This window comes from Scyliorhinus torazame, chromosome 11 (genome assembly GCF_047496885.1).
Source record: "Scyliorhinus torazame isolate Kashiwa2021f chromosome 11, sScyTor2.1, whole genome shotgun sequence".
Lineage (NCBI taxonomy): Eukaryota > Metazoa > Chordata > Chondrichthyes > Carcharhiniformes > Scyliorhinidae > Scyliorhinus > Scyliorhinus torazame.
The window spans coordinates 89,653,064-89,665,531 of record NC_092717.1 but is presented as its reverse complement, the minus strand read 5'-3'; the positions used below and the strand labels follow the sequence as shown (position 1 = coordinate 89,665,531).

The 12,468-nt window shown below is 41.8% G+C and overlaps 1 protein-coding gene across 4 annotated transcripts in view; it reads right to left on the bottom strand.

The window, feature by feature from the left end:
• LOC140385371 (lethal(3)malignant brain tumor-like protein 4) overlaps window positions 1-12,468 on the bottom strand; it is a 555,015-nt gene that overhangs the window by 505,197 nt on the left and 37,350 nt on the right. For all 4 annotated transcript variants that reach the window (XR_011933346.1, XM_072467457.1, XM_072467455.1 and 1 more), the window contains one exon: window positions 2,290-2,474. Coding sequence is in view for 3 of the 4 variants with exons in the window: in XM_072467457.1 (XP_072323558.1) it covers window positions 2,290-2,474 (185 nt within the window). In the remaining variant the exon portion in view is untranslated. The remainder of the gene's footprint in view (window positions 1-2,289; window positions 2,475-12,468) is intronic.

The window sequence follows — 12,468 nt, the reverse complement described above, 5'->3', positions numbered from 1 at the left end:
ATGAGATTTTAGTTACTTATCACCTTCAGTTATAAACACAGAAAAGTTGCTGGCGTCTCACTCTTTGAATCATTTAGATAATAATTCAATTCAACTGTAACTTTATATCTACTAAGCTTATTTTCCAGGAATTGCAGATAGGTGAAGGGTGAAGGGATGGCAGTATACCTCACCCTACCATTATCCTTGCATCAAGTGAAGAGAGGAGTATGAAAAGGCTGTACTGTTACCAGAACTATTCACTCTGTACAGAACAAATTATCAAAGAACTAAATGTACATTCAGGGTAGAAAGTGAAGACAATGACAACACAGCACTCCCTGCAGCATGAGAAGAGGCCTTCCAAAATATAATTGAAAAAGTAAAATCCACAAGTTTAGAATATGGATCGAGTATGAATATCAAAATAACAAAAACAATGCCCGTAACTTCGGCAGAGTGGAAATTCACATTCGGATTACCACTCTCGCCAGACTTACCATTCCTGGGATTCCTAAGCCCCTGTCTCGCCCAACCTTCTGCACTCAGTCTGGGTGAGACAGGAGCAGCGAAGCACGTCCCTGGCAGCATTGACCTGGTGTAACTGGGACGCAGATAAGTCAGCCACAACCTCCACCTTTTTTTACAGTAGTAGCCCGGTAGTTTGTGGGGGAGGAGGAGCGGACCCAGTGTTTGGGGGGTCGGGAGGGGGGGGGTCAGTGTAGGAGGTGGGGATGTCAGTCCAGGCGGGAGAGGTGGGGTGAGGGAAATAACTCTGTTGGGAGAGTCGTCAGTCGGTCCGGGTTGGAGGGGCATCAATATGGGAGGGAAAACAGGGTCAGTCAGGCAGGAGGAGGGGGTCAGTCCAGGAGGGATGAGAGTCAGTCCTGGGGTGGGGGGGGGGGGGGGTTATCCCCGTCCCTTGCCACTTGGATCTGGGTGTTAAATAGTTACTCTGGAGTTAGAAGTTTTTTCCTCTTCTAATTCTTTTACAGTAACTATCAGGGTAAAACTGGCAGAACCATCCAAAGTTGGCAATTTAAATCGCTTCTATCGGATGGTTGCCAGCACAGCACACTTGTCCAGAAGTTAGCATTTCTGGGCAACTGCCGGATAAAGTCTTCCATGGGAACATCCTAGAGGGATTCCCAGTATATACCCTAAATGCAAAACTAGAAAACATGAAAGTTATGGGCCAATGGTACTTAGCAGAAGCTCATTAGAAGAAACTGGAATGAAGATTGAAGTGGATGATGTGCACTGGAATGTGTCGGTAAGTTTTTCTATTTAAGACAAATGATAACTGAAGATGGCAGAGGTGATGCCAAAGTCAAAAGGAGGACAGAGATAGCCAGAAGTAATTTTGTGAAGGTAAAGGATGTGTTAACAACAAAATTAAAGCTTTTAACAAGGAAAAAAACTTGCAAAATGTTACATTCTATCCATTTTCCTCTGTGTCTCAGAAGACAGAATAAATAAATCTGTGGAAGAAATGAAATGAAATTCGCTTATTGTCACAAGTAGGCTTCAAATGAAGTTAGTGAAAAACCCCTAGTCGCCACATTCCGGCGCCTGTTCGGGGAGGCTGGTACGGGAATTGAACCCGCTCTGCTGGCCTGCCTTGGTCTGCTTTAAAAGCCAGCTATTTAGCCCTGTGCTAAACCAGCCCCTAAAATGGAGGCGTTTGAAATGTGGATGCTGTGACATGTGCTAAAGATTCCATATACAGACCATATGACAATTGAAGAGGTGCTTGAAATTGAAGGAACAGAAATAACTCTAAAAATGTTGTCTAGAAAAGAAAATTTCAGCCATTAATTCAGCACCATAGCGCAAAGTGGAGGGTAGCGGAAAGAGGGGTCAGCCCAGGTGTCGGTGGTTGATGGATGTCACAGTGCGGTTGCAGACGAGCTACAGTGGATGTGAGAGGATGATGCAAGATAGGCAATTGCGACATACCATGACATCACATTTCCTGATGAGAGTCGTTCCAAACAGTAGATGCCTCTACTCTTCCCAAACCCTGGCCAAACCAACAGCATCAGTAAAATCTGAATGGGGTGACTTCCTTGCTAAATACAACATCATGGATTTTAGCTGAATAACCTTGCCTACAAATACAAAATCTACATTGATTGTTTGTTTTTTTATATTTGTTACACAGACTGTTGAATTTGTGGAATAACTGTTGTATTTTTGTATGTTTTTTGAAGGGGAAAGTTTATCGTCGCTGTAGTTATTGCATCCAGAAATCTACATTGGAAAAATCAAAAATGAAAGACTTAAAAACTTAAAATTAATGATGCATACCTTTAGGTTACTGCCAGGCAAGGTACCCACTCCATTCTTCCATTCCATGGCACTATATATATCAAAGTCCTGCACATTAGCTGTATTGCTTGATTCGGCTTCTTCATCGATTCTTTCAATTTTGATTGGTACAGCCTGCCAGCCTTTTTCTTCAGACATTTTCATCCCTCCTCCTGAATTGTTTACTTTAAGGTCATGGAGAAATAAGGGAAGGAATCATTACAAACTATTTTCATTCTGTTCAATTTCTTCAAATAAAAAAGGATCGTACTTTTTTAATACATTAAACATACTGCTGAATTATTCTGATACAATGAGGATTATATGCTTACATAAATACAGATAAACTATAATAGCACTCACAGATAAACTATAATAGGACTCCAGTAATTTACAACAATGTTAAACTAAAACTGTGGATAGAATATATAGAAATTGTTTGAGTTGAAATTAAATTAACAACTTACTAAATGAGAGATTCTGCATATTCTATTTTAGTTTACACTTACTTTGGATGTACAATTTTCTCTTGCAGTAAAAGGGACGTCATTTATGCAGAACAATAACCAGGAACATCAGCTGAGCCACACTATTGTGCATCTGAGATCCACAGTTTAACTTAGATTGATCAAAGACCAAAAACACTTGATTTTGAGATACACCGCAATTTTGAAACAAAGTTTCACGGATGTTGGAAAAATCCAAACATGGCAAGTATGGGAATCTCCTAAGAAAATGAAATATGACAGTAAAGAAATGTTCCAGAGTGGGAAAATCAATTACCAGGGGCCATAGGTTTACAGTGAGAGGGGCAAGGTTTAGAGGAGATGTGCGAGGCAAGTCTTTTTTACACAGAGGATGGTGAGTACCTGGAACTCGCTGCCGGGGGAGCTGGTGGAAGCAGGCACGATAATGGCATTTAAGAGGCACCTTGACAAATACAATAGGGTGGGAATAGAGGGATACGGATCCTGGAAGTGCAGAAGGTATTAGTTTAGACAGGCATCATGATTGGCAGAGGCTTGGAGGGCCAAAGGGCCTGTACTTTTCTTTATTCTTTGATAGTAATTTACTCCTCCAGAAAACCCCAATCCATTTCACACAAAAGATAACTTTATCAAAAGAATAAACACGGTCATGCGAGGCACGAAATAATCAATAAGCTAACAGCTTCCAAAATGAAACAGCGTCCAATGTGAGCACATACTGACAATTGTGAGTGGACGAAGACCTCATCCTGGATATTTTCATGATATATGTACGCACATATATATTACATATATAAGTACATGCACACACATCAATATATCAATTTATAATATATATATAAAAAATATTTATATCACAAGGCTTTTTTCTAAAATTATAAAAAAATCGGGCAAAGACCTTGTGAGGTTCTGTCTGTGACCCTCCACAGAAGGGGCTACCTGGCAGCATTGAAGAAACCTGCATCTTGTTACCCTTGAAGAGGCACTAACAATTCCACTCTCGGCTACACAGACTAAATTCAAAAAGTGCTATACAAAAGCCATCTGCATCGCATAACCCAGTTTGGTCAACCAGAGTCTACCTTTCTGCTAGGACAAAGGAACTCACAACCTTCCTTCCAATTCTTGATGACTGAGAAAGTTGACCATCACGAAGTCCCAGATAAAGGATACACATCGCTTGTCAAAGGATGTGGAGAAATATGATATGGATGTCTAGCTTATGGAACCACAGTTTGCTGTGCTGCAAACCCGGACTGCTGTTTACCATCGTTCAAGCAGCCTCACAGAAAAAGAGCTCTTACAGGTTAAACCCATGGCCGCAGCTACACTGTTTTTACTGGAACATCTGTAACCTTGCTTACAAGACAAATTTGGCTCTGGGAGCCTCTCTCATCACATGAAAACAACACCACCGTAAAAATGAATTATACCACATTGGTTATCAGCCCACTGATCTCCGTAATGGAATGCCTCATTGGACATTCAATCTGGGCTCTGGACCCACATGAAACAATATTTATTTTCACGGTGGCCTCTTTCTTTTCTCTATCCCTCTTTTATTCTATCAATGCAAAGGAGGCAATGTTGCAACCTGCTTCCCATGTTTTGAGAGCGTGCAAATAAACTAACCCTTTGAGTCCAGCCTATTTGGTGTCCGCTATGGGATTATTAATACAAAATTGGATCACACTAAAACCGAGGGGTCGGAAAATACACTTGTAAAGGGGGAAACAGATCAAAAACACCTTTCTGTTAATGGACGGGTGATGAGCGGAGAAATTAGTGCTGCTTAAATTAAACCCCCTCCTGTCCATAAACAATATATTACAAAGTGAGACTCTTGAACGGAAATTAGCAGCCAAGGTATTACAAGGAGCAGTGATGAAAAATGTGGAATTTTTTATTTACTGGGAAAGATTCCATAATTTTTTTCATAATTCTTTAATAGGGTTTGGTTGTCACTGACTGGGCCAGCATTTTTGATAAGGCTGGTAACGTGGAACATCCGGGGGCTGAATGGGCCGGTTAAAAGGTCGCCGGTGTTTGCACACCTCAGGAGCTTGAAAGCGGGGGTGGTCTTTCTGCAGGAGACGCACCTCCACGTGAAGGACCAGGTTAGGTTAAGGAAGGGATGGTTCAGGCACGTTTTCCCCTTGGGTTTTGATTCGAAAACGAGTGGAGGGGAGATTTTAATTAGCAATGAAACGGGATTTGAGAGTGCAAAGGAAGCAAGGATCTGGGTGGGAGATATGTGATTGTGACTGGGGTTATTGGAAGGGGTGCCAGTGGTGTTGGTAAATGTGTATGCCCCAAATTGGGATAATGTGGGTTTTATGAAGGGGTTGCTGGTCAATGACAACTCCCAGTGCGGGATTCAGTGATGATAATGCCATTGAATGTCAAGGAGCAATGGTTGGATTTTCTTTTGTTGAAGATTGTCATTGCCTGGTGCTTGTGTGGCAAGAATGTTATTTGCCTCTTGACAGCCCAAGCCTGAATGGTGTCCAGATCTTTCTGTATATGGACATGAACTCCTTCAGTGGATGAAGTCATAAATGGTGCTGAACATTTATCAGCGAACAGCCCCACTTCTGACCTAGTGATGGCAAGAACATCATTGGTGTATCAGCTGAAGAGGATTTGACCTAGGACGCCACCCTGGGGAACTCCTGAGTGCCCCTGGTAGATCCCAAACTGAGCTTCAGTGAGCAGGTTATTGCTTGAAGGCATTGTTGACAACACCTTCATCACTTCACTGATGATTTAGAGTAGATTGATGGGGCAGTAACTGGCCAAATTGGATTTGTCCTGCTTTTTTGTGGACAGGTTACATCTGGGCAATTCTCCACATTGTCAGGTAGATGCCATTTAAATATAAAATGATGGCTTTCAACAGTAATCACGAAGTTGGTATGTCATTAAAAACCCCAGTTATACTTTATTTAACACCTAACATTTTCAATGCTTTTTCCAATGAGATAAAAGTGGAAGATTAAGTTCCCATCAATCATAGGATTTTTATTGGATTGCACTCTCAGGGTGGCTCAACAGCACACTCATACTGGAGAAGCAAACAATCAATAACAGCAGCTTCTGAATTTCCACATAATCCTGCACGTGTGGTCTCCCCAAGTTGCTATCAGTTTCAATTGAATAATGATGGCAAGTGCTGACAGATTCGCTGTTATTACCACTTCAGAATTAAAGCCAATCAGCACGATAAATTAGGAACTTTCTCACTCACCAAGTTGGATTTCCATTCCAGCTAGGTTTTGGCTTCAGAACTATAATTTGAAGTGACATTACTGTCCTCACAGGCAAAAACACCCTCAGTGGCAAAAACACAATCTCAAATATGTGCTTTCTCCCCCACACCCCTTCCCACCATCACTGGTTCAGTAATATAAACAAACCACAAATGATTGTAATATTTTCTAAATCACAGCCAGAATGCTTAATAAGCTAATTCAAAAAGGCCAGCTGTGCAATGACTAAATTGTTCCTCCAGTCCAATATTCTCCAATCACTGGGAAAGGTTTTGTTATTTTGACTTAATCTTAAATAACATACATAGCGGTAGCAGTGGTTAGCACTGTTGCTTTACAGCACCAGGGTCCCAGGTTCGATTCCCGGCTTGGGTCACTGTGTGTGGAGTCTGCACGTTCTCCCTGTATCTGCTCCGGTTTCCTCCCACAAGTCCCGAAAGACGTACTGTTAGATAATTTGCACATTCTGAATTCTCCCTCGGTGTACCCGAACAGGCGCCGGAATGTGGTGACTAGGGGCTTTTCACAGTAACTTCATTGCTGTGTTAATATAAGCCTACTTGTGCCAAAAATTATTATTATAGCATTTTACAGCACAGAGATGGACTGTGCAGGTGTTTATATTCCGCATAATACTTTCCCAACTTACTTCATCTCACTCTATCAAAATGTCCGATTCTTTTATCCATCATCCACTTATCCACCTTCCCCTGTATTTACTGTACAGCAGTTATCATGGGAATATAATTTAGTGTTCTTTCTTTGTAGAACCCAATATTTAACCATTGCAAAATAGTAATGTTGGAAATCAAATGGGTACGGAATTTTCTTGCAACAGAACTCATTAACATCAATGGCTGCCAATGGGAATGGGGTTCTAACTGACCAATTCTATTTTGTTGTTGCTGAATGGAAGAACACAAAATCACAACTTCATTCCTCACAAAAGGAAGGTTACAGTACATCCACATTTAGCTTCTCTGCACCTCCAGTTCAAATCTATAAATATAAACCAGAGTGCATATTCTGCCAAAAGCAGTGAGCATCAGCCAAACAGAGTGCTTTTGATCCATGACAATGTTGCCACCGACAGCAGCATAACACCGAGCAACTCTCTATTCCAGTCATCTATATTTTAGGAAACCAGAACGAGTTAAGCCACCCATATTGCATGAGGACTCCACAGTCATTGGAGAAGATCCCAGTCATTGCCAGCTAGTTGCAGCTTGCGGTGTTAATGTAATTAATTGTTTCTATGCAGCTACTCTTGGCTCACCCTAGCAAGATAGAACAAGACGTTTCCTAGAGTTGCACAAACGAATGCCAGTACTGAAGAGTTACTTGAGGAAGTCATTCTCAAATATAAATCCAGCATTGGGAGTTACTAAGTGAAGTTCAATTGTTTCCTGCAAGATACTTTTATGAACAGAGACAAGGCCAGCCGCCTGTTGGCTCACCAGCTGAGAAGGAGGCAGCCTCGAGGGAGAAAGCACAGGTGAAGGACAGGAACAGTAAGCACCAGACAAGATCAATGAGGCCTTTGCAACCTTTTACCAGGAGATGTACACCTCTGAGCCCCCAGAGGTAGACTCGAAGATGAGGCAGTTTCTCAACAGGCTGGTCATACTACCTGTGGGGGAGGAAAAGAGGCAGGAACTGGAAGCACCACTAGAGCTGGGGGAAGTCATAGAATGTACCAGCTCCATGCAGTCGGGGAAGGCACTGTGTCCAGATGGATTCCCAATGGGGTTTTATAAAATATTTGCGGCAACACTCGCCCCGTACCTGTGGGAGATGTTCAATGACTTGCTATCAAGAGGGACCCTGCCGCCCATCCTGGCACAGGCCTCGATATCACTGATCCCTAAAAAAGACAAAAACCCCAATGGAGTGCAGGTTAATACAGACCTATCTCACTCCTAAACACTGACGCCAAAGTACTGGCGAAGATCTTGGCGAAGTGACTGGAGAGCGGTGTGCCAGAGGCAGTCGCAGAGGATGAAACGGGCTTTGTCAAGGGCAGACAACTAATGGCGAACGCCAGACACCTGCTGAACATGATTATGACCCCACCAGGGAAGGAGACACCAGAGGCGATCATCTCCCTAGACGCTGATAAGGCCTTCGACAGTTGTACGGAGGTACTGGAACGGTTTGGGTTTGGGCCAGGGTTCACCTCATGGATGAAACTACTGTAGCACTGCCATGGCAACCGTATGGACAAGCACCACCTCTCTGAACACTTCCAAGCTGCACAGAGGCACGAGGCAGGGCTGCCCATTATCCCTGCTGCTATTCGCCCTGGCAATTGAGCCACTGGCTACTGCTCTCAGATCAGCAAAGGGGTGGAGAGGCACCCAGAGAGGAGACAGGGAGCATAGAGTCCTACTCTATGCAGATGACTTGTTCCTACGTCTCAAACCCCCGAGCCAGCATGGGAGGAATAATGGAACTCCTAAGGGACTTTGGAGTCTTCTCAGATTAAAAACTCAACCTGAGCAAGGGCAGAATCTTCACCATGACGGGGTGGGGAATCAGAACTGGGAAGTTGCCGTAAGCTGGCCCAAACCAAATTATGAGACCTGGGGATCCTAACAGCCCACACGGATTCATAGCTGGAACCAGTGGAGGGGCTTGCAGAGGTGTGACTCGCTCCCACTCTCCCTGGAGGGGGGAGTGCAGATAATCAGAGAGAGAGAGAGAGAGAGAGAGTGGACAGTGAGAGAGTGAGAGAAAGTGAGTGAGTGCGAGTAAATGAGTGAGTGCGAGAGTGCGTGAGAGTAAGTGAGTGAGTGTGAGTGTGAGTAAGTGTGAGAGTGAGTGAAGAGAACAACCCTAGGATTCGTAAGAGCATCCTACTGAAGGATGAAGGGGGGGGATCTTATTGAAACTTACAGGATACTGCGAGGCCTGGATAGAGTAGACGTGGAGAGGATGTTTCCACTTGTGGGAAAAACTAGAACCAAACGACACCATCTCAGACTAAAGGGATGATCCTTTAAAACAGAGATGGGGAGGAATTTCTTCAGCCAGAGCGTGTTGAATCTGTGGAACTCTTTGCCGCAGAAGGCTGTGGAGGCCAAATCACTGAGTGTCTTTAAGACAGAGATAGATAGGTTATTGATTAATAAGGGGATCAGGGGTTATGGGGAGAAGGCAGGAGAATGGGGATGAGAAAAATATCAGACATGATTTAATGACAGAGCAGACTCGATGGACCAAGTGGCCTATTTCTGCTCCTATGTCTTATGGTCTTACAGAGGAGAAGGAATATGGGGACCGGGCCCTTCCAAACCTCCTATTCTACCTTTGGGCAGATAACGCAGAAAGAGTACTCGGGGGGTGGGATCAATTAGCCAGGTGCAGAATGGGTAAGAACCGAGGAGACTTCCTGTATGGGGACATCCACAAGTCCCATAAGACCATTGATTAGGATAATTGATAACGGACACAGAAGTCGACCCAGAGAGGAGCCTAGGCAGGGAAGCCCCGGCTGACCCTTGGATTGTGACCTGTAAATAGTTTGCTTTAACAATAAATAATTTTTGTTATACTCTCGTACCTGACTCCTCTGTGACCATAAAATGTAAAATAGATGATATGCCTGCCTCCCTTAGAAGAACCCAATTTGTGGAGATCAGAAAAACAATAATAGTAGAAAATGTAAAGTATTGTGCAAACAAAATCACAAATCCACTTTGAGCTCAATCAAATCAAAACTTCAAAGTTTGGTCACATTCCTCAGTTTCAAGAATTACAATACTGTACATTTTAATGATAAAATCATTCCACCTCAATTTGGCATTGCATTATTTTTATGCATCATTTAGGTGCCAGAACTGAGACCCAGGTAACCTCTGAAGTAAAAATTTAACGATGATATTGTCAGATTTACCCCAATCCAGTGGTTTACTAAAACCACAATGTGCTCTTTTAATACAAAAAAGGAATCTGACACATGTTTTACATGCCTCATATATAAAAATACACATATATAAATCACCATTTGTGATGCTGATGAAATTTGTCAGCAAAGCAGCAGCAAAATATAACCCAAAATCTTTTAAAAAGGAATATTAATGCAAAACATTGATTTCTGAAAGAACGTTGTTCTAGTTAATACATAAAACATAAGTCAAGAACAGAAATAGAGCAATTTCACTCCAATAATTTTTCAATAGCATTTGTATTAAATAAAACTGATAAAATACATCAGAAGTGTACTTGTATTATGCACGAGTGAACAGCTTTACATCAAATCCAAGCCAAATGAAATTCAGGCAAATCTCAAAAGCATTCAAATCATTACTCTCTACATTCAGCTTCCATGACAAACTGAAAAGTTGACTCAGTTCCAAGTTTCCACTGAAAATAAAAACCAGAAAAGAAATTCAAATATAAGCTTACCCAAGTTCAGACTCTTACAAAGCGTTGGTTTAGCTCAGCTCTACTTCACTGTCTACATTTACATTCCACGATCAAAATGTGTCATCTGCATGTGTCACTTTTCTCACTATGTTTCACTGGCTTTAAATATTCAATGTGGCAGGGAGGATTTTAATCTGTTCTGCAAATTGTAGTTTTGGTACAAATACGAAGACAATGGGTTGGAGTTTAACTTGCCTACCCGACTGGAAGCATTCTGTTAAATCAATCCCAAGCCAGGTGAAGTATGAAACAAAACACTTATACTTTTTTTGCTAATAAATTTGTTTGTGCAGAATTCAGCATAATATGTGTCTACGTCCTACCTGCTCTCACCACAATGTCCCAGCAGTCTCTCTTTACGAGTACTCTTGGTGTTTAATTAAACAATGCCCTTCACCTGTGTCTGAACATTATAACAAACTTAGCACTTCGAGATACCCTTCCATTCTTGAAACAAAAACCTATATAACACACTCAAGTAATTATAAAACAAATAAAAGAGAAAAAAATATTTTGTATAACCCATCATAAAACATCCCTCTTCTCGGAACTCCAACAATTTCTTTGAGCAAGCACTCCTTTTGTAAAACAGTCTAATAATTGGTAACTTGTGTCGACCATTTCATTTTGGAGATCTCTTTCCTCTCTTAACATTTCTTTTATATTAACCCTTAAACTTTTCACAGAATCCATACAGTGCAGGAGGCCATTCTGCCCATCGAGTCTGCACTGACCCTCCAAAAGAGCACTCTACCCAGGGCTACTCCCCCGCCGTATTCCTATAACGCCACGCATTGATCATAGCCAAACCACCTAACCTGCACAATTTTGGATGTGCATTTTTCTCAGTTACACTCTTATTCAAAGTACATGATCCCATAGAGAACACTTATCCATACGTGTTCAATAACCAAACATTTCTCAGAATTCCCTTGATTAGGATTTCCCTCAAAATGTTTGATGAGTACAATCGCATTTCTATCATTTCTGCCAGAGCCAGCGTTTCTGTGCCAAGGGTACTTTTAATCACCGTTTTTATTTATTGGCTTCCCAGGCCAAGGGATAACAATTTCCATTTTTACTCACCGAGAATATTATAAACCAATTCAAACAATTGGCGTGGGAAGCATCACTAAAAAGGACTAATTCTCTGTCCTTTGGGCCAACCAAGGCTGTAAACCGGAGTATACATTTCTGCAAATTAATTTATTTCATGTTTTATTTGCCCTCAAAACCTCCTCAATTGCCTTTAGCATGTTTGTTCCTAGTACTAAGTTCCAATGTGCCATAACTAGCATGGAGTCTTTGTCTCTGACCACATAACCAGTCTCACTCTGCAATCAAACTTAACTGCTGTTTCTTCTTTGGATGCAAGATCATCTTTCTGTGATGACCTCGCCCGATTTATCGAGATACATGAAGCACTTTCTGGATATAATTATTGATTCAAGGTTACCGCCGATTTATTCTGATTACGTCTACGCCTTTATATTTAAAGACTCTTGAAGCCTGACTTCCAAACTTAATTCTTCTTTGATCATAGCTATAACAAGTTGCTCAAATCCTTCAGAACCACCCCATATAAAATCATCGACATGCAAAGTTGCCCAAAAGTTTCTCTTTGTCATGCTAGTAGAACAATGCTGAATCTGCTTTCGGTTGAGTGCAGCCTACTTTCAAGCAAGACAGACCTAACCGAAAAATAGCATACCTTTGATACCTCATTCAATCCATAAACATATTTGATTAATTTCCAGCCATCCTTTTACATCATCCGCTTCTTTAGGTGGTTTCAAAACAACTGTTTGAAATTTTTCACACTGCAAAAATGCAGCTTTTGTATCGATCGACCTACATTCCCACAAATATGTGGCCAACACACTAACAAAATTCTCACGGTTACTTTTGCTGCTATGAGGGAGGCCACTCTAATATCTTGATCTCCAAATCTCTCTTCCCAACACTGAGACACTAATCTCACCTTGGCCTTATAT